The sequence below is a fragment of the Bos taurus genome, chromosome 5, assembly GCF_002263795.3.
Source record: "Bos taurus isolate L1 Dominette 01449 registration number 42190680 breed Hereford chromosome 5, ARS-UCD2.0, whole genome shotgun sequence".
Lineage (NCBI taxonomy): Eukaryota > Metazoa > Chordata > Mammalia > Artiodactyla > Bovidae > Bos > Bos taurus.
This window is the reverse complement of record NC_037332.1, coordinates 54,600,811-54,624,129: the sequence shown is the minus strand read 5'-3', so window position 1 is coordinate 54,624,129 and position 23,319 is coordinate 54,600,811. Positions and strand designations below refer to the sequence as shown.

The following is a 23,319-nucleotide window of genomic DNA, read 5'->3' as shown; positions in this document are numbered from 1 at the left end:
GTCCAAAGGACTATCACATCTTGTCTGGATTAATAAAATGGTCACATCATTAGTCTGTTTACTTCCAACATGCCCTCTTTAGTCAATTATCAACACAGCCATGAGAGCAATCTGTTAACACAGAAGGCTTTCCTCTGATCAAAGCTCTTTGAGGTCTCTGCCTGCTCCACTGAGAAAAGACCAAAGTCCTTGAAATGGCCCTGTGATCTGAGCCATGTGTTACCTCTCCAGCATCATCTCCTACTCTTTTCTCCCTTGCCCCTCTATCCCTACTCATCACCTCAAAGTCTCCTGCCTCAACACCTTTGTACTTTCAGTCTTTCTGCACTGAGTGGTCTGCTCTGACCCAAGATATCAACATGGTTGGATCCCTCACTTTTTAAGACAACTCAAATGATAGTAAATTTTCTTCGGCCACCCAATATAAGGGCTTCCCAGGTGGTGCTAATGGTAAAGAAACTGCCTGCCAATGCAGGAAAAGTAAGATATGCAGATTAGATCCCTGGGTTGGGAAGACCCCTGGAGGAGGGCATGGCAATCCACTCAAATATTCTTGCCTGGAAAATACCATGGACAGAGGAGCCTGTCTGGCTACAGTCTATAGGGTTGCAAAAAGTTGGACATGACTGAAATGACTTCTCATTCTCACCCCATGACAAATATTAGCCCCCATCCTTGATTCTGCTAAATACATTTGCTTCATTTTTCTTTTTAGTATTTTCACTATGTAACCTACTGTATATTTAACTTATTTTGCTTATTGTCTGTCCATCACATTAAGTTCAATGAGGGCAGCGACTTTCATTTTGTTTGTCCTCATATTCCCTGCAAGTAGAATAATGCTTGACATACAAAATTAGTCAATACATGCTTGTTAAATAAATGAATGAATATTGGCAATTAATGCATTTTAGTTCTCCTCTTTCTCCTTTATTTTTCTTTCATCTTTCTGAAAACTCTTCCCAGGCTTCATTGCTAATTCCACTTCATTAATTTGTTCCCTATAATTTTGGCTGTCTTATCTACTCACCCTACTAGCTTTCTTGGTCTCATCACCTCTCAGGGCTGGGACTAACTCATGTGATAATGATTCACACTTCTAAATTAGGAGCATTTTTCAGATTGATTATATTCTTTGCAACCAAAGATCGAGAAGCTCTACAGAGTCAGCAAAAACAAGACCGGGAGCTGACTGTGGCTCAGATCATGAACTCCTTATTGCAAAATTCAGACTTAAATTGAAGAAAGTAGGGAAAACCATTAACCATTCAGGTATGACCTAAATCAAATCCTTATGATTATACAGTAGAAGTGAGAAATAGATTCAAGGGATTAGATCTGGTAGACAGAGTGCCTGAAGAACTATGGATGGAGGTTCGTGACATTGTACAGGAGACATGGATCAAGATGATCCCCAAGAAAAAGAAATGAAAAAAAGCAAAATGGTTGTCTGAGGAGGCCTTACAAATAGCTGAAAAAAGAAGAGAAGTGAAAAGCAAAGGAGAAAAGGAAAGATATACCCTTTTGAATGCAGAGTTCTAAAGAATAGCAAGGAGAGATAAGAAAGCCTTCCTCAGTGATCAGTGCAAAGAAATAGAGGAAAAGAACAGAATGGGAAATACTAGAGATCTCTTCAAGAAAATCAGAGATACCGAGGGAAAATTTCATGCAAAGATGGGCACAATAAAGGACAGAAATGCTATGGCCTTAACAAGCAGAAGATATTAAGAAGAGGTGGCAAGAATACACAGAAGAACTACACAAAAAAGATCTTCATGACCCAGATAATCACGATGGTATGACCACTCACCTAGAACCAGACATCCTGGAATGTGAAGTCAAGTGGGCCTTAGGAAGCATCACTACAAACAAAGCTAGTGGAGGTGATGGAATTTCAGTTCAGCTATTTCAAATCCTAACAGATGATGCTGTGAAAGTGCTGCACTCAATATGCCAGAAAGGTTGGAAAACTCAGCAGGGGCCACAGGACTGGAAAATGTGTTTTCATTCCAATCCCAAAGAAAGGCAATGCCAAAGAATGCTCAAACTACCGCACAATTGCACTCATCTCACATGCTAGTAAAGTAATGCTCAAAATTCTCCAAGCCAGGCTTCAACAGTATGTGAACAGTGAAATTCCAAATGTTCAAGCTGGATTTAGAAAAGGCAGAGGAACCAGAGATCAAATTGCCAACATCTGTTGGATCATCGAAAAAGCAAGAGGGTTCCAGAAAAACATCTACTTCTGTTTTATTGACGATGCCAAAGCCTTTTACTGTGTGGATCACAACAAACTGTGGAGAATTCTGAAAGAGATGGGAATACCAGACCACCAGACCTGCCTCTTGAGAAATTTGTATGCAGGTCAGGAAGCAACAGTTAGAACTGGACATGGAACAACAGACTGGTTCCAAGTCGGGAAAGGAGTACGTCAAGGCTGTATATTGTCACCCTGCTTATTTAACTTCTATGCAGAGTACATCATGAGAAATGCTGGGCTGGAAGAAGCACAAGCTGGAATCAAGATTGCTGGGAGAAATATCAATAACCTCAGATATGCAGATGACACCACCCTTATGGCAGAAAGTAAAGAGAAACTAAAGAGCCTCTTGATGAAAGTGAAAGAGGAGAGTGAAAAAGTTGGCTCAAAACTCAACATTCAGAATACTACTATCATGGCATTTGGTCCCATCACTTCCTGTGAAATTGATGGGGAAACAGTGGAAACAGTGACAGACTATTTTTTGGGGCTCCAAAATCACTGCAGATGGTGATTGCAGCCATGAAATTAAAAGATGCTTGCTCCTTGGAAAAAACGTTATGACCAACCTAGACAGTATTACTTTGCCAACAAAGGTCCTTGTAGTCAAAGCTATGGTTTTTCCAGTGGTCATGTATGGATGTGAGAGTTGGACTATAAAGAAAGCTGAGCACCAAAGAATTGATGCTTTTGAACTATGTTGTTGGAGAAGACTCTTGAGAGTCCCTTGGACTGCAAGGAGATCCAACAGTCCATCCTAAAGGAAATCAGTCTGAATATTCATTGGAACGACTGATGCTGAAGCTGAAACTCCAATACTTTGGCACTTGATGTGAAAAACTGACTAATTGGAAAAGACCCTGATACTGGGAAAGATTGAGGGCAGGAGGAGAAGGGGACGACAGAGGATAAGATGCTTGGATGGCATCACCGACTCAATGGACATGAGTTTGAGTAAACTCTGGGAATTGGTGATGTACTGGGAGGCCAAGCAGGCTGCAGTCCATGGGGTCGCAAAGAGTTGGACATGACTGAGTGACTGAACTGAACTTCACTCTCCTGAGCTATATGGTCTTTCGAACAGCCTCTTGAAGTTTTCACTTGTTTTTCTGGTTAAGTTCCACCAAATAGTATAAAAGAAAACTCATTACCTTCTCTCTCCAAACTTCCCACAGCCTGTATCTTGGTTAACCGTGCTTTGTGTTCTGTTCAGTTGCTTAGTCGCGTCTGCCTCTTTGTGAACCCCTGAAGTGCAGCACACCAGGCTTCCCTGTCCTTCCCTGTCTCCCAAGGTTTGCTCAAATTCATATCCACTGAGTTGGTGATGCTATCTAACAATCTCATCCTCTGCTGCCCTCTTCTCCTTTTGCCTTCAAATGGACAACATACACCAAGCAAATAAAAAATGTAGTTGGTGTAGTCTAGACAGATTGACATTAGGTCCTGCAATCAGGTTAAGCCTGAGTAGCTATTTTTTTTTCCTTTAAAAAAAAACACACTTTAAATTTTATATTGGAATATATCTGATTGACAATGTTGTGATAGTTTTAGGTGGACAGCAAAGGGACTCATCCATACATACAAATTTCCTTTTAAACAGGAGCCTTTTTTTTTATTTTGAATCTCCTAGACACTTAGCCCATGCAGTACAAAGTTCTGTGAAGAGTGACGAGGAGAGAGTAAGATGCTCAACGTCACTTATTATTAGAGAAATGCAAATCAAAACTACAGTGAGGTATCACCTTGCACTGGTCAGAATGGCTATCATCACAAAATCTACAAATAATAAATGCTGGAGCGGGTGTGGAGAAAAGGGAACCCTCTTGCACTGTTGGTGGGTATGTCTATTGGTACAGTTACTATGGAAAATAATATGGAGATTTCTTAAAAGACTAGGAATAAAATTACCATATGGCCCAGCACTGATTTTTAAGGAGTTGGTCAAGAGAGAAGATTCAGTGAAAGAGACCAAGAAAAACTGATCAGCAAAACACATGTAGAACTAGAAGAATGTAGTGATTCAGAAAGGAAGAAGCATACAACAATGCATTGGTCTGGTCAATAAGGACTGTAAAGAAGATATCAAATTTGGAAGTTGGGGTATTGGTGATCTCGGCAAAGGCAAATTCAATTAAATATAAGCAAATTCCTATCTCCCAAGTCAAACAGGAATTCTGATTTTGAGAAGTTTGAGGGAAAATAGGAGAGGGGACTACCTAGAGGTGAGGTTAAGAAAGATGAATATTGTTTTATAATAGGACTCATGTAACTATAGGTTGAGAATGAACAGATCAAGATGGAGGGGTGGCAACTTCTCTTTTCAGCTACCTCTCATTAGGCCCCCACATAAATCACATTCTCTTTAACATGAGGCCTCTCACTGGTCCCTGAATAACCTTATACCTTCACCTCTTTTTGATATTGGTTAGTGTCCAGAGCCTTGAATTTCCTTCCCTCTTTTGCCAGTTCTAACCTACTCCATTTATTCTTGCCTGGAAAATTCCATGGTCAGAGGAGCAGAGTGGGCTAAAGTCCACAGGATCGCAAACATCTGGACATGACTGAACACATACACACACCTACCCCTCTAGACTCAGCTCAAATATGCCCTCCTCTGGTAAACTTCTGACCTCTCATAAGGGAAAAAAAAACCCCTCCTTCTTTTGTATCCATTACCATTAAGTTGGTAAAAAGGGTCCATTTTTCTATAGCAATGTAAGATATTGTTTATAGATGGGATAGGAAACATCCTATCTATTATGATTATGTGTCATTTCTAGATATGCTTCAAGCCATGGATTTCCCACCTTATAATGAGTCATATTTTCCTGCTTCTTCGTATGCCTGGTAAGATTTTATTGTATATCAAATAGCATGAATTTGACCATGTTCAGTGCTGGATATATTTCTGAATTCCTGTAAATATTCTTGAGCTTTGTTTTAAAAGACACAAAAGTTCCTTGGAAATAGGTTGATCCTTTCAAGGCTTGCTCTTGAAGCATTTTTAGGTTGAACAAAAGCAGTCTTCAGCCTAGGGTTAATTGTGTCCCACTCCTGATGCAATGTCCTTAGTACTCAACCTGCTGCCCATTGAACCATGAGATTTTCCACTCTGGTCAGTGGGGACAACTACTGCCCCTGTGGGAGCTTCAGGAATTGTTCCTTTTAATCCTTTCGGATGGTTCTTCTTTCCCTGGTAATAGGTGGTTGCCTCACATACAGATTCTGATTGGTATTCAACCAAATACTCAAGGCGGACCCTCCACAGATCTCTGGGATTGCCTATGATTGGTATTCAACCAAATACTCAAGGGGGACCCTCCACAGATCTCTGGGATTGCCTATCTGTGCAGTTCTCTCTTTTGTCGTGCCCTAGTGGCCCTGGCCTTCTCAGACTCCCAGCTCTGCCTCCTTGACTCAAGATAGTTTTTTCCTCTTCCCTGTGCTACGACTTGGTACATGGGGGTCACCTGGTATCAAGGGCTCATCTCATTTGTTTCCCTTTTCTTGGGTATCACTGCCCTGTGATGCCTGATGTATAAAATCTGAAAACAATTGTTTCAGCTGTTTTAATAATTACATTTTAATGAGGAATATCAGTGGAGGTCTAGTTGTTGTTTTCAGATAATAAAAAATGTCAATTATAAAGTTGTAAAGGTATAAATATATAAAGTTTAAATATTATGGAGAAAATTCTAACTTTTGATCACAAGGAGATTTTGCAGATTAATGGTTTTTATTTTCCTATACTGCTGTTACTACAATCAGAGTCAAGTTTCTTAGATATTAGCATCCATGAAATACAAGTGAATTATAAGGCTACTTAAAGGAACTATGCTGTGTGGGCAACAGCACTTTTAATTTTTACTGCTTTTTGGGTAGTGATCAGTTGTGTCATAAGAAAGGCAAATCACAATCACTAATTGTTGTTTAGTTGCTAAGTGGTGTCAGACTCTGCAACATCCACTAATAAACTGATTATATTAGTATCTTTATTATATTAATATCTGGCTCTTATACTTTGGCCACCTGATGTGAAGACGTGACTCACTGGAAAAGACCCTAATGCTGGGAAAGCTTGACGGCAAAAGAAGAGGATGACAGAGGATGAGATGGTTGGATGGCATCACTGACTCAATGGACATGAATTTGAGCAAACTCCAGGAGATAGTGAAGGACAGAGGGAAGCCTGATGTGCTGCAGTCTATGGGATCGCAAAGAATAGCACATGACTTAGTGACTGAACAACAACATCATCTTTTATTGTGAAAATACAGCTGTTCAGTAGACCTTTAGTAGATTGAATGTAAGTTGATTTTCCTGCTGAGTGATAGACCAAAATACCTGGTGATTTTTTTTGAAAAATATCCACTGATCTTTCCTTTCTTCCTAGAAAATGTCCTATTGACAGACAAGTTAGCTGTTCTTAGTATTTCCCATACAATGACATCACAGCTGGCTCTGTAATTAACAGCATCCCTGTGGTTTTTCTCAGGATGGTTCATAGAAAGTCCTAAGGGAATAAGTTGCTATGCTTGGGATGAAAGGAAATTCTTGGTTTGGGAAAGGAGCTGGATTCTGCCAGATAAGAGAGAAAACATTTCAAGGTGGTAATTTTGCCATCTGTCTAGGAGCTTCTTGGGAGAAGAGTTTGTTTTAATGGTTACATACAGCTCAAGCATCTAAGACAGAGCCTAGTGTAGTAGCCACTTAAAATTGCTGAACCAAAGATAAAATATGCACAAGGACAACTGATAATTGTCTAAAAAGATAAAATATGCACAAGGACAACTGGTAATTGTCTAAAAAGATAAAATATGCACAAGGACAACTGATAATTGTCTAAATTGTACTGTTACCAAATTCCAAATCTGAGCTGTACAGATGTCAAAATAAAGCCACAGAGGGGCATGGGGGCTAGTCACAGGTATGTACTGTACAAAAATTGGGAGTGGGGAGGAGTCACGGTTTGAAAGGTGGGCTGGGATCAATGTGTAAAAGGTCTTATACATTGTGACTAGGATTGAAAGTTTAGCCATCAGAGGTTTATAAACAGTAAAGTGACGCTTTCAGATCTATTTTAGAAAAATACTTCTGATAACAGTGAAACAATGAATTGGCTAAGAGAGAGACAAGGGACAAGAGGACACTGCTGCAAGAGACAGATAAGGGTCTGAACTTGGCTGTGGCAATGGGATAAGAGGGAAGATATACACAGCCTTGAGAAAATTCAGGTGTGAGACAACAGGAATGATGACTGATGATTAAACAAGAACAAAGAGTATGGGATCTGCAGTTGTTCTGGGACACAGGTGGAAAAACCCGGTAATCAGCTTGTTCTGTGGCGCTGAGACTGCATGTAACGTGTTGCAGTAGCTCAGCTAGAATTAAACAGTCAGTGCCTGTGCCAGGTGTCCTGCTAACCCACAGCATTCAATAGCATTTAACACACTGAATTGTAAGGATGTATTTATGAATCTGCTTCCTGTCCCACTGGTAATTAGGACGAGGATCATTTTTATCATTTTATATCACCTGTGCAAAATATACAGCTAAAGATGTTAAAAAAAAGTTTGACAGTTAATACTGCATTGTTACCAAATTTCAACTCTTTGAGTTGTAGATAGGTCCAAATAAAGCTATATGCAGGGGTGAGGAGGAATAAATTAGGAATTTGGGATTAACATATACACACTACTATAGATAACCAACAAGGAACTATGATATAGCACAGGAAACTATACTCAATATTTTATAATAATGGGAAAAGAATATATGGGAAAATAATATGAAATAAACATATGTATGAATAAATCACCTGCTATACACTTGAAACTAACACACTGTTGTAAATTAACTATGCTGCTGCTAAGTTGCTTCAGTCGTGTCTGACTCTGTGCGATCCCAAAGACGGCCTCCCACCAGGCTCCCCCATCCCTGGGATTCTCCAGGCAAGAACACTGGAGTGGGTTGCCATTTCCTTCTCCAATAAAAAATTAACTATACTTCAATTAAAAACATTTTTTAAGAAGATGGAGCTGTAAATGATACATTAGAAAATATGGATACATAAATCTATTATATGTTGTTTTACTCTGTACTATTATTTGTATAAAAATACAGATAGAAGATATGAATGGAGGGAAAGCCATATGCAGAGATACTATAAAACCACCACCAAATCAATGACAATACTCTCATGAAAGCAGTAGGTGTTATATTCAAACATGCTTTAAGAGAAAAGGTAAACTTATTTTTTAAAAGCCAGAATCAACCACGAAGCCCAATAAAGACAGAAGAGAAAAATAATTGGAGAAGAAATCCAATAATGAAATTGTATACATTACACTTTAAAATGTATTCTCAAAATTCTTTAATTAAAAAATCCTAGTAAAAAGTTACATATGAATATTAGTTGTAATTTCTGTGTTCACAGGTATCATACATCATTGCATGGAAAGATATGAAATTCAGGATATAGAATTCAGATCCTTGATACTAAATAGAACAGAAATGGGAAACAGAATTTGCAATTTTTGCAATAGTAAGAATGTATTTGATAAGATGTATACATTCCAAAAAATTTAAAACATTAAAAAAACTAAGATCATGTCATCTGGTTTCATTACTTCATGGCAAGGGGAAGGGGGAAAAAGTGGAAGCAGTGATAGATTTTATTTTCTTGGGCTCCCAAAATCACTGCTGACAGTGACTGCAGCCATGAAACTAAAAGACGCTTGCTCCTTGGAAGGAAAGTTATGACAAACTCGGTGGTGGTTTAGTTGCTAAGTCAAGTCCAACTCTTGTGACCCCATGGACTGTAGCCTGCCAGGCTCCTCTTTCCATAGCATTTTCCAGGCAAGAATACTAGAGTGGGTTGTCATTTTCTTCTCAAGGGGATCTTCCTGATCCAGGGATTGAAACCAGGTCTCCTGTATTGCAGGCAAATTCTTTACAGACTGAGCTACCAGGAAAACCCTAGTGACAAACTTAGACAGTGTTATTAAAAAGCAGAGACATCACTTTGCTGTTGTGGTTTTTCCAGTAGTCATGTATGGATGTGAGAGTTGGACCATAAAGGCTGAGCGCTGAAGAATTGATGCTTAATTGTGGTACTGGAGAAGACTCTTCTGAGTCCATTGCACTGCAAGATCAAACAAGTCTAACCTAAAGGAAATCAACCCTGAATATCCATTGGAAGGACTGATGCTGAAGCTGAAGCTCCAATACTTTGACCACCTTACGTGAAAAGACAGCTCATTGGAAAAGACCCTGATGCTGGGAAAAAATTGAAGGCAAAGGAGAAGGGGGCGGCAGAGAATGATGGTTAGATAGCATCACCGACTCAATGGACATGAATTTGAGCAAACTGGGAGATACTGTAGGACAGGGAAGCCTGGGGTGCTTCATCCACTGCATATTCCAAGAGCAGGAGACAGAGCAGGCATTTTGCAATGACATTTGGTTCTCATTCTCTTTGAAAAATACCAGGATAATTCATCTATTGTTGTAATGTTGGTTATAAAGTACCTCCTATCACATTAAATCAAAAGGACTAGAACCCCTCAAGTGTGTACAAATACCAAATCACTCTTTTTTCTATCAAGTTTTTCAAAGGGTACCTACCATTGGCTTTATTCTGAGAAGTAACTTTTGGTTTCTTTCTGTAGGAACACTGTGACAATAGATGGTGATGCTCCACAGGAATTTAGTATTTATAAAATGTTGCCTACCACAATTAAGGAATATTTATCCCTCAATATCTTAAAAAAACAGGTAAGATTATACCCAGTAACTGCCCTTTCATTTTGTGTCAAAGGTGGAATTGAGGTAAAATATACTAAAGTTGTGAGAGTATCTACAGAGATGTGTTATAAAAGAATTAGTCTTATATCAGAAAGCACAGAAAGATTAAACTGAAAATTTTAAGCATTCGCTCTCATAAATAAGCCAAGTGACTTGATATTTATATATATCCTCTAATGAAGTCTGTGTTTTCTTACGATATCTTAATACCTGCTAGATTCACTTTGTTAACTCAATCTGGAGTCTCAAAATTATATATATATATATATTTTTTGCAAATGTCAAAGAGAAATTAAGCTTCTGCTGTTTCTCCAGACCACTAAGATTATATATAATCCCTAAGTTAGCAGCATGAAAGAAGAGTAAAAAAAAAAAAAAAATGTGAATGGAGAGTGAATCTAATTGTTGAATTTCAAGTGTGAATGATTTAACCTTTGCATTTAAGTCCGGAAAAATTAAATCCTTTAAAAGAAGTTCATAATCCTTGAGGAGACCCCTTATCGCTGCTTGGATCACATCTGGTAATAATGAAGACAAATTAACAAGATTTTGAAAATTTGGCCATATGATAAAGCCAAAGCATACGAAATCACTTTCTGCTCTTAGTCACTGGTTGTCCCAGGAAGGATCAACTTCCTGTCTTGGACTCTGTTATCTAAATTAAAGGAGAGAAGATATTATTGCAGTCTGGGTTCTAGGCTTCTGGCTCACAAAAAACAAAACACAAAACTCACTAAAGAGGGAAACTTCACCCCCAACATATCCTGTGAGATGAATCTGCTTTTCTTATATGTGTTTTTAAATGTAGTTCAAAGAACTGACAATGACAAAGTCACACCTTCAACAGGACCCAGAGGGATGGTATGGGGAGGGAGGAAGGAGGAGGGTTCAGGATGGGCAGATTCATTTTGATATATGGCAAAACTAATACAATATTGTAAAGTTAAATAAAATAAAAAAAATAAAATAAAAAAATAAAGTTTAATGTACTATATTAACTTCTTCAATGCCAATCTTAAGATTTGCTAAGGGGAAAAACAGTTGGATCATCTAAATTATTAAACTTAATGCTTGTTTCAATTCCTTCAAACTACGTTATTTAATTTTGGAAATGTGTAATTTTCTGTATGTGTGTGTATATATGACAGTCACATAGCAACATTTTCACCTAAACACTGCTTAAAACAAGTATTTATAATAATTGTATATGTTTAAGTAACAGATCCTATACTGAGTTTTTAACAAATAGAGCCATGATGACCAAATTAGAAAAGTATTTTAATTCTTAAACAGTGTTGCTGGATAGCTGAAGAGTGCCTTTTCTGTAAGAACTGCTTGTCCAGCAGAAAATCAATAAGAACAGGAAAGAATTCCACCAGCATCCCATTACAACCTGGAACAGACGATGAAACCCCACATCTGCTACAGACATTTTAACTATAGAAATGGGCAATAAACCACCGTCTTGTTATAATTAAAGGGATGGGGTATGTGAAACTATCTGGAAACGCACAAAGCATTAGACCACATAAAGTATTATGATAATTAAGGAAACATGGCTTGAGCAGTGATTTAAGCAACGGTGGTTGTACTATATAACACTGGACTGCAACCACACATCTTTTTGTTTGTAGAGTTAAGAAATCAATACATATACCTCAAACCTTCGTAGCTCCCTCTCATTTTACAATGGGCTTTCACATACACTAATTTGATTTGAGTCTATAATACAACAACCCCAGGAGGTATGCAGAATGATCATTTGCTCATATTTTAATGTGCTGAATGTAATTTCCACCAATGTGAGACATGATAATATGAACTAATTATGCCTAAAATGCGCTGAAAACAATGAAGATTGTTATTGGATAGATGGGGTTTGGGATCAAAATGAGACATTTTATTAAGAACATGCAAAATAAAATGGAGTGACCTCTATTCAAAAAATGTACAAGACAGTTATTGTTTAAAATGCTTTAGTACTCATTTTCGATAAAAAGGAATCTGGCATTATAAAAATACATAAAATAGTCATGGATTTATACCATTAATTTACATTAAGATATTTTCTGCATAAAGCAAAGTTATAAAATAGTAAAGGTATTCCTATATGAAAGATACTCCCAGTATAAAATTTTTATGCCTTTTTGTAATTTTTGTCTATCTGTATAAATAAGACATTTTATCCTTTTAAAATTCATAGTTCCATTTAAAAACATAGGCTTCTCTCTCTCTTTTAAATAAAAGTCCACTTGAGGTAGTATGTTAGAACTTGTCCTTGGTCTCATTAGTTTATGTGTCCAAGTCAAAAGACTGAAAATTTGAAGTCCTGTGGCTTTCTAAGGTCTGTTTATGGGTACATGTGTGATTTTCTTGCTGAAAATCTGTCCTTTCTTTCCCATCTTCCTCTGACTCATAGTCCAAGTTCGGGGAAGAACGAGCTTTCAAGTGAAAGGCTCTTGGCTGACAATCCGATGACTGCCCAGAGCTTGAAAAGGCATCCAGGTGAGGTCTCCTCAGAGGCTTTCCAAATGTTCCTGAAAAAAAGAAACCCCTTGAGCACAGGGCCCTTTTGGAGCAATCAACAGAATGCATTTCAAATGAAGGGGCATCTTTCCCTGTAAATATGGGTGGAACTTTCAAGTCCATGTTATGGGATTCAGGTAGATGGCTATATTCTTGTGCTATGGACACAGACCTTATAGAGTGGGGCTGAAGGCGTGTGCACCCCTCTGACACATACATCCACTGAATACAAGCAGCCCTTCTCTTCCACTTTCAGGACCTATAGTAATATTATCAGCAGCAAGTTCCCCGATAGAAGTTCCAGATCCTGTATTCACTAAAAGCCCACCATTCTCCACCATTTACAAGTAAACTGTGCCTCAGCACAGAAAGCTTCTCTCAAAATAACCCGTATGTCTTGCCCTTTCTTCCTCAGTAGCAAATAATAATTCTATTGACTCAAATTCTCTCCTAGGCCCTATAAAAATTATTCATTTTTTAAAAAAGGAATATAAATAATGATACCATGAGAAAACATGACATTTCTTAAAGTTGGGTAAAATCCTTAAAAATTCTAATTTTTTTTTTAGAAGTTGTGGTTCATTTTTCCACATTTCCATGCAGCAAAAAGATGATCTCAGTTCTTCCACTCAATCGTCCTCATGCACTAGACTAAAAACTTCAGAAATGAATCTCGGTGTCAGCCAGTGTCCACGGCCACCCCTGTGGGCTTTAGGATTCCAACAGCCTCCTCTGTAGGAGGCAGCCCAGCCTGGCTGACGAGTGGCTGTTGCCAGGTAGGACGCCGTCTGCACTCTGACTGTGGGTTTAGTTATAAGCCAGCAGACATCCCAAACCGCAGTCATGCCGTGCACACAACTCCACCCCAGAGGCTGCTGTAGCCCAAAACCACGTTTTCCACATGACTGACAAACTGCGATCCTCAGTCACTTCCAAAACTCTTGTCTTCAAGGCGATGCCACACACAGAGTTGCCCAGAAAGTTCCTAAGGCTTAGTGTTGGATTAAATACCTAATCAAGTAAAATCCCCATGTCTGCCTCTGCTTTTAGAAACAAGGATACTAATTAATAGGATGTCACAACAGCACCATTAAAAAAGATACATATACACACCAGAAACTATTCTTCACGTCTGGCATTCAAAACTCTCATGGCTCTCCCCCGTGCAACTTGCAATGTGGGTCTGGAGTCAAGGTATCTAATAATTTAATAAACTTACCCATGAAAGAATTACTCAAAGTAACTGATGGTGGCTCTGGACTTGGACTAAAATCTGCAGAAGACTTGTTCAGACATAAGTTGTTCATTCCAGGTCCTTCATGTTGAGAATAAGAAGAGCTGAGTAACTTCTTCGCATGAGAAGGCCATCCTGTATCACTGACGCTCTGCTCGCAGGATTCCTCTGAAGGATGAGGACATGGGTAGCATTCCTTCTTCTTTATGTAACTGGGCTCATAGTGGTCCATTAAAGCTGATCTCAGGTCAGGACCACAACCTTTTAAAAACGGGGACAATATCGGGAGACAGAGTTAATGCTTCTAGAGGTCTCTCCAGGAAACAGAACTCAAGAAATGAAAACTACATACCTGTATGATAGGCTTCAAAAGGATCTGAGCCATACACGCTCCCCTTCAAATACACAGGGCCTGAGGGTCCCAAAAAGGGACAAAGGAACGGGTCTGTGGCAGCTTCCACATCAGCTTCACTGCTGTTGTCAATGTGGCATGTCCCTTTAAAACACGTCTTAATCACTGAACCGTAAGTTCAATTACCATTCAGCCATCTCTTCACTTTTGAGTTTCCATATTTATAGATGAAAAGTTCAGACAGAATATTATACAAAGGAAATACTGCAGAAATTTACAGAAGGGTTTTTTCAAAATTTAATGATGCCTATAGATTAGTGATTAAATAAGTTTATGATATCTTACTAGAAGAGAACTTGATGAACCATTGAACTGGATGTGTTAACCTCATCGGTGACCCCACCCCCTGGTTTCCAAGAGAAACCGATCTATGCATGGACACTGTGGCTGAAGCAGCGATGGTTTGAGCCACCAAACCAGCACCGCCTGCTTCCTCCACAAAGTCACTGATGACCAGGATGAGGTACTGGCACTTAACCAATGACCTCTTAATGCCCGGCTCAAAGATGAAGTCAGCCAAAAAGAAAAAAAACAAACAGAAACCTATCATGAGTTTTCTGCGCTAAGCAACCCAGAAATGATATTCTGGTTAGCAGGGGACCCAGCAGCTGAAGGACAAGAGACATCATGAGGGTGAGAGATGCCACAATGGACCATGTACCCGGGCAGCAGGAACTGGGCAGTCCTTGTGGGGAGTGGTCTCAGCGAGAAGCAAATGTGTAGAATGTGATTTCATACCACTGGCTGTCTCTATTCTGAGAGAGGCCTGACCTCCAGCCCCAGCACCCAGCAGACATGGCACTATCATGCGCCAGTTCTGTCCCTTTACTTTTTAAAATCCCTTTTCAGTAAACCTGGCTCTATTCAAGTGAGCTTGGGCTTCTGCTCTTTGCAAGCAAATGAGTCTAATCAGAACAACTGCTTTTATGCTTCAATCTTCTCTTCTATCTCTATGCTCTCGATCACTGCCTTGTCAAGCTCTTTGCAATTATTTGTTGAATTTTTTGTCTCACTGCTGACTAAACTGTAAAACTGGAAACATTCTTCCCTCCGAACTATGGAGTCCACCACAGAGCATATACTCAATCAACACTTGTGAGAAAAGATGCTAAAATGTCAATAGCTTCTACTAAGCACTTAATATGTGCCAAGCACCATATACTATCATTTTATCTAGTGTTCACAACAACCTAATAGGGAAGAATTATAATTGCCCAAGGATACACAGGGAGTAAGTGTCAGAAGTGGGCCTTGAACCAAGCTGATGCTCTTATATTATGCACCCTCCATTATAATTCTTGTATACAGTTCTTAAAGTGAGAGTCAGAATTATAAGTCTCTAACAGAATGATTTTAAATCATTTGACTTTTGAGACCATGCATGACACCAGTTAGTGTCACTGAAGTAAGAAGAACATTCAGGGCCAAAGAACATTTACAACATAAAGGAAATACTACATGGCATGGAGGAATTAAATTTTACCTAAGCTACTTGTCTTCTTTTATTGCTAGAAACAAAGATTTTTCTAGTATTTAAAAGAAAGGCTTAGATTTTGATATTTGTCAAAACTAATACAATTATGTAAAGTTTAAAAATAAAATAAAATTTAAAAAATTTAAAAAAAAAAAAAGAACTATTTAATATCAGCTTTGCTAGTGATTTTGGGCCAGGTCCTAAATATATGAGTCTATCAATTCCCTGTGGAAATTAACATTGTATTTGAACTTTCCAAAGGGTTATTTCAAAATGCCAATAGCCCATGTTCCGTTTTAAACACGTACCATTACTATCGTGCTGTGGTAAGAAAAATCCGCCTCCAGAAGAAGTGACGAACTGGTGGTGGCTTCCATTTTCTGAGGAGATGTACCCGTCCTGTCTGTCCGCTAATGTTCCCTGAGATGACAAATAACTCGGGATATCAGCTGGCAAGTTGGTCTCATCTGTAATCAACAACAGTGTTCTATGAACCAAGAATGGTCACAACTGCCACACAGGCTCCTCTGATGAATGGTATATAAGCTTTTGTTTTGTTTTCTGTTTAAATCAAATCAATCTACCCTTGCAAAACTGTCTTGATGGACAGCACACCAGGGCTCTGCTGCTCTGGGGCACCTCAGCTGATTTTCTGCTTTGTGGCCTGTGGGATCCTCCTCTCAAATTTACTTCTATTTTATTTTTTTAAATTTTTGTCTGCACTGGGTTTTCGCTGCAGTGCACAGGCTCTTCGGTGCATTGTCCAAGCTTCCCTAGTTGTGGCACATGGGCTTAGTGGCCCTGCACCATGTGGGGATCTCAGTTCCCTGACCAGAAATCGAACCTGAGCCCCCTGCACTGGAAGATGGACTCTTAACCTCTCGACCACCAGGGAAGTCCCACTCCTCCCAACTTTCAAAGACAACAAATGCTTACAAAGATAAAAGATAATTTTCATGAGACAGTATTTTAGATACTATCTAAGCTTGATTTCTGCCATATTCCTGACTTTGTATTATTCAGTGATACAGGAGTTTGCCTATACAATCAAAGTCCCTTTATCCTAGATGCCTGCACACACACACATGCACACGTGCTGGCAAGGGCCAAGACAGTGGCCGAGGGTAAGCCTCATGACTGAAGGCTGTTTCTGGCCCTCCACCAGCATCTGAGGGTGTGCGCTACCCGAAGCTCTGCATGGGCTTTCACAGCCCACATGCTGTTCTGATGAGGTTCTGACAAAAAGCACTCATCTTTAGCCATCAGCTTTATTCTGGGCTGGGGTGTTATTCTTAGCTAACCATAGTTGCCCAGCTTGAAACAAATGAGTCACCCTTGTGACGTGGCCTCAGACTGCGACAGACACACTCAGAAGCAAATCTCGGCGGGACAAACACACACACGACTCCTGCGCCCCATGCCAGGCTTCTGTGGACACACCTGTGTTGGTGATGCTGCAGTCTTCGTTCCTCCGCCGTGTGTGGTAGATGATGACCACCCACACGAGTGACGTGCCCACCACGCAGCAAACCACCGCGATGATCACGATGCCCACGGTGGCCCAGCCGTCGTCGTCCAGGGACGAGGCCGTCATCTGAGGGGAGTCGCAGGTTGGGGTGGGGATCACGCTGAGGCGCACGTGGCCTCTCTCGGTGCCCAGGGTGTTAGACATTTCACACGTGTACTTCCCGGCATCGCTGATGTCAGAGTCCACAATGATTAGCAGCTGGTTGCCTGCTGCGAAGAAGTGTCTTTCGGTGACCACCAAGGGGCTGTCATCCTTGGTCCAGTTCAGTCTGGGGGGAGGGCTCCCCCCTGCAATGCACTGCAGGACGGCCGTTTCCCCCTTGGTTACAGTTCGATCTAACAGGGGCCGCAAGAATGACGGTGTCTCTGAAATGACAAGTTAGGCTTTTAATCTCTGACATGAAGTTAGGGTTTACACAGCATAAGACCTCGTGCTTCGATTTATTCAAAGGGGAGCTGAAACTGGATTCTCCCACAGCTTCACGCCCATGCCTCTTTAAAACCTTGAACATGGATGACATCTGGGCTTTCATTTCATCACTTGGCTGTCATCTCCTTATAACACCAGTTAAGGATAATATTTACTGTTTCTCACTTAGTCTCCCTCATTCTTGGCAAGGTTGGGGAATGATGGAAGTCAGGCAAAGCAAAACATTTTAGACATATTTTAGAAATAGAAAATGCATAAAAATAATATTAAGCACAAGGGTGTGCTGATGGATGAAAAACATCAGAATGTTTAAATTTTTAAAGGGAAACTTTCTAGTGCTAGATGTCCCCACCTGTATTAAAATTCTGAAAATAATTTACTTTTATTATTTGGTGTTCATAAGGTTTACCCTGATTTACTCTTTCAAAGATATACATATATGATTAACATGCTCACATTTTTAGAAGGCATCTATTTAGGTAAATGATCCTGATGCTGGGAAAGATTGAGAGCATGAAGACATGGGGAAGACAGAAGATGAGATGGTTGGATGGCATCATCAACTCAATGGACATGAGTTTGAGCAAACTCCAGGAGATGGGGAAGGACAGGGAAGACTGACGTGCTGCAGCCCATGGGGTTGCAAAGAGCTGGACACAACTGAGTGACTGAAGAACAACAAAGTAAATGATAAAGGATGAACTCATTTCCAGAGTGGTATGGGAGGCTGAGGAAAAGAGGCCCCTCTGAATTTATTCAGATATATTTTTTTTTTATATTCTTTAAACTGTTAAGACTTTAAGTACAGATTGTTTAATGGAAAGAGTAGAGAAAGGTAATTCCAGAAAAAAGGGAGAGCATCAAAGCATTACTCTTCTCCCTCCTCAGAAGGGAGGGGGCAGATTCATCTCACTGCCCACAGGTCTGAAGGTGTGATGTATTCCCCGACCTGAAAGCTTCTGAGAAGCCAGTGTCGCCTCCAGGAAAGGGCACTGTCCTACAGATCAGCCCTCCCCGTTCCGAGTTCTGGCACTTCTTAGGGCCTTTGGGTGAGCTGGTATCCTAAGGACTAATATGCATCACAGAATCTGAAAGCATCCACTCACCGAGGACAGTCAGAGTTGCATTTGCGGAAATGCTGCCGGCACTGTTTTGGGCGGTGCAGCTGTACACCCCGATGTCCTCTATCTTCACATCCACAATGAAGAACACATCATCCTCAGGCATCACGTGCATGCGTCTCTCCCTTGCGGCCGGGAAGTCCGTGCCCCCGTCTTTCTGCCAGGCTATCTGAGGGGCTGGGTGTCCCAGCGCAGCACACTCCAAGCGGGCCATGGCCCCGGCACGGATGGTGAGGTCCATGGGGGTTTTGGTGAACGAAGGAAGCACTGAAATAAGAAATACAACATGGGGGCATTAGCATTCTGGAGTTAGGGGGTTCATTTTCATCCCCCCCTCAGCCCCCGCTTTTTTGGGATACTTGCAAATGTCCCTGACATAGTGAGACAGGGGTTGTTTCCAACTGCAAGAGATGGAGTGATCAAGAAGCTCCTCAAGGTTACACAGGTACAGAAATGACCGAGTCAGGATGAAACAGGTCACCTGAGCTTCACACTGATGGTCTTTCTGCTATTTTCCAGCCACTTAGTTTCCTTAATAATTATCTATGAGACCTTAGGCAAATCAGTTCATCTGTCTGTCCCCTAGCCACTCTTTTATTTTTTTTTAAAGTTCATCCTGGCTCTAACATTCTATGACTTTAGACATGCATTTTACCCTACAATTTTCTGTTCTGTGTGTCAGGCCTCAGCAGTTATTTGTGGAATGAACACATCAATGAGCCATATCTTCTACTATGGACAATAAAAACAATGAAATGATAAACTTCAAAACTGTCTACTTGCCACACAAAGCACAGGCTGAGACATCTCATCAGCAGCAGCTAATTGCTTACTGCATCTACTGAGCACTTACTCTATTCCAGGCATTCTGCTGAGTCCTTTACACAAATCAGTTTATTTCACAAGTATACCTCTGTAAGGTAGGTACTATTATTCCTATTTGAAAGATGTAGAAATGGAGATACAGAGAGGTTAAGCAACTTGCTGAGAGTCCCACAGCTGACAGCAGGAGAGGCAGGACTCAAACCGAGATCTCTAAGCTAAAGGTGGTGTGTTCTGTTGATGGGAATGTAAACTGGTGCAGTCACTACAGAAAACAGTATGGAGGTTTCTTAAAAAACTAAAAACACGGTGACCTTATGACGACCCAGAAATTCCACTCCTTGGGCACATGTCTAGAAAAGACGAAAATTCGAATTCTAAAAGATACATGTACTCCAATGTTCACAGCAGTGCTATTTACAATAACAAAGACATAGAAACAAGCCAAGTACCCTTCAGCAGATGATTTAAGAAGATGTGGTATATACATACAACGGACTAGGAGTCATTAAAAAAGAATGAAATAATGTCATTTGCAGCAACATGGGCGGGGACCTAGAAATTCTCATACTAGTGAAGCCAGTCAGACAGACAAAGACTATATCACCTATATCTGGAACCTAAACAAATAACACAAATTAATCCACGTATATAAAACAAACAGACTCACAAACACAGAAAACAAACTTATGGTTACCAAAGGGGAAAGGGGATGAGAGATAAACTAGGAGAATGGGATTAACAGATACCAACAGCATAAAACAGATAAGCATCTAGGATTTCCCATAAAACACAGGGAACTATATTCAATATCGTGTAATAACCTATAATGGAAAATAATTTGAAAAAATATACATATAACTGAATCACTTTATTGCATACCTGAAACTAACACAATACTATAAATCAACTATATCTGAATTTTAGAAAAAGGTGATATCCTTTAACTCTGTTCTTCATGGTCTTCCTCATCAGATCAAGCACACCATGAACTCTCAAAGAACAAAAAGTGTCTGGTTTATCTGGGTTATAAGCATGGGGTCTTCAATACAAGAACAGCTAGCTCAGGCACACATACCAAGAATATTAATAATGTGGAGTTGAGAGGTAGGGAAAGGCAGGGTTTAGGTGGAGGACTCTGAGAGCAGAGGACAGGGTTGGCAATAAGAGAAAGAGAAGAGACCAGGTACTTTCTGTTTCATAAAAACGTATCTTTAAATGCAAGAGGAAAAGTCAGATCACATACTATTTACTGTGAGCTTGGCTTTGACAGAGTAGGATGAACCGAAGTGATTGGAGATGACACACTGGTATTTCCCTTCACTGGTAAATTCCACATTACGGAGTCGAAGAATGGTGGTGTACTCCATCACCTCGCCACCTTGGGCCCGGAGGTGTGCATAATTTTCCATTTCAGCATCGTGCAGTAGTTCATTGTCTTTTTTCCAAGCGAAAGTCATTGGGGAGTCACTGCTGCTGGCAGCCGAGCAGATAAAACTCAAATTGGAACCTTTTATCGCCGACTGCGTTTCTGGCTGAACCGTGATCTGGGGTTTAGGAAAATCATCTGTTCAAAATGGAGAGGAAGAAACAAAACAGCTTTAAAGCTTGAGAGTCCAAATGCTACTCAGATTGGAACACCAAGAAACTCAAAACAAACAGTGGCTTAGGTTTTACACTTTGTGTATGTTTCACAGATGGACTAGCAGTCCCAGTGTTGAAACAACAGGCTGGGAGAGAGTGTATAAAGTCATTCATTCATTCCAAATAGAGACTGAGACCTATTTACACATCACTAACTGAGAGGAGACTGATATTTTGGAATACAGTTTACTCCAGACCTCCTGTCTTCTTTTTTTTTTTCTTGCAGAAATACAAGAAGAAATTGGTTAAGACACGTTCAGGCTCATGGATCACCTTTAAATGCCACTATCAGGAACTGCATTTTCCCCCATGTTCTCCACAAATAAGAAGCAAAAAAATAAGAAATCTAATTTCAATTATGATAATCCGTATCACTAAAGACAGCAATAAACATTCCATTTACCAAAACTAGAACTCTTATTAAGTGTTAGTCACTCAGTCGTGTCCAACTCTTTGAGACTCCATGGACTGCAGCCCGCCAGGCTCCTCTGTTCATGGAATTCTCCAGGAAAGAATACTGAAGTGGGCAGCCAGTCCTTTCTCCAGGGGATCTTCCTGACCCAGGGATAGAGCCTGGGTCTCCTGCATTGCTGGCAAATTCTTTACCATCTGAGCCACGAGGAAACCCAAAGAGCAGTCATTTTTAGGTAGAGCAGGAGAAAACAAACCTGCAGTGAAAGACAAAGCATCCCTCAAGCTCTCTGTGGGCCCCTGGTTCCAGCCTGGAGTTTAGGGTGGACAGTCCATCAGGCCGCTGCACTGCACTGTCAGAGCTACATTAGAATTACAGATAAGCAGCTCTGTCATTACAAACAGTTATATTTAGTTCTGTTACTTTTTGGAAAAGTTACCTTTCTGAACTTCAGTTTCTCAGAGATGGTCCACACCCAGAAGGAGGCATCTTAAATCAACCAAATATATTATTTGGGTGCACTGAAAAAATGATGCACGCATGTGTGTGCGCGTGTGTGTATGTGTGTGTATGAACAGGGTATGGAGAACCCTTTGACAACTCCAATGCAGCTAATTTCCAATGCCACACCTGCATGTTGTAACCAGGATGGTTTCTCTTTCTGTAGGACTGTTCTAGAATTCTCATCTGGTAAATCAAGGTTCAGATTCACAATGGAGGGAGTGAAAAATCCATGGATGTGACACACACAAAAACACACACCTACACCTATGTATTTCTCAAAGTAACAGAGAATTGTATCTTGAGACTAGAGAACTCAGAAATAAAGACCACGGAAAAGGAATAGCTTAGGCCCTTACAAACGAATGCCAAATGCTTATTTAGATCCAAAAGCTATATCAGATATTTTATTTGCAGAAACTGTTGGCACCACTTAATGAAGCAATGCAAAAAAAAAATGTTTTTCTTGTAGTTAACTAAACAATTGTAGGCAAAGCAGTTTTAAATAAAATTTAAAGGCAAATGAGTTGACTCATTGGAAAAGACTCTGATGCTGGGAGGGATTAGAGGCAGGAGGAGAAGGGGACGACAGAGGATGAGATGGCTGGATGGCATCACTGACTCGATGGACCTGAGTCTGAGTGAATTCCAGGAGTTGGTGATGGACAGGGAGGCCGGGGGTGCTGCAATTCATGGGGTCGCAAAGAGTTGGACACGACTGAGCGACTGAACTGAACTGAACTGAATGCAGTAAATAGGAGACTGCACCAGAGAGATGGAAACCTGGGTATCTGAGCCAGATCTGCTAACTAGCTCTCTGAAATTGGGTAAGCAGACATCTATGCTAAGAGGCTTAGATGTGTAATAAAACAATGGACCTTAAATTTATTTATAATAAACTCAAACCTTCTGTTACTTGTAATGTTTTACTCACCAACAGTAAAATTTTAGATAGTAACAGTGACTCAATGGACATGAATCTGAGCAATCTCTGGGAGACAGGTGAGGACAGAGGAGCCTGATATACTGCAGTCCATGGGGTTGCAAAGAGTTGGACTCGACTTAGAGGCTGAACAATGACAATAAAATTTTTAGTAGTCTATAAATCACTAGCTAATAATTGTCTCTTTCTATTCCCTGTAAACATCTG

At 40.2% G+C, this 23,319-nt stretch overlaps 1 protein-coding gene across 2 annotated transcripts in view; it reads right to left on the bottom strand.

Annotated features, from left to right (window-relative positions):
* Positions 1 to 11,323: 11,323 nt before the first annotated feature.
* The window catches only part of LRIG3 (leucine rich repeats and immunoglobulin like domains 3), a 52,010-nt gene continuing 40,014 nt past the window's right edge, over positions 11,324 to 23,319 (bottom strand). The window contains exons 13-19 of one of the 2 annotated variants that reach the window (NM_001205591.1): positions 20,859 to 21,179; positions 18,776 to 19,057; positions 17,153 to 17,605; positions 16,021 to 16,179; positions 14,179 to 14,322; positions 13,812 to 14,087; positions 11,324 to 12,603 (exon numbers count right to left, since the gene is read on the bottom strand). In NM_001205591.1, coding sequence (NP_001192520.1) covers positions 12,359 to 12,603; positions 13,812 to 14,087; positions 14,179 to 14,322; positions 16,021 to 16,179; positions 17,153 to 17,605; positions 18,776 to 19,057; positions 20,859 to 21,179 — 1,880 coding nt within the window. In that variant the 3' untranslated portion in view covers positions 11,324 to 12,358. Of the gene's footprint in view, positions 12,604 to 13,811; positions 14,088 to 14,178; positions 14,383 to 16,020; positions 16,180 to 17,152; positions 17,606 to 18,775; positions 19,058 to 20,858; positions 21,180 to 23,319 lie in introns of those variants that run through there. The other variant, XM_059886208.1, reaches the window with a different exon arrangement.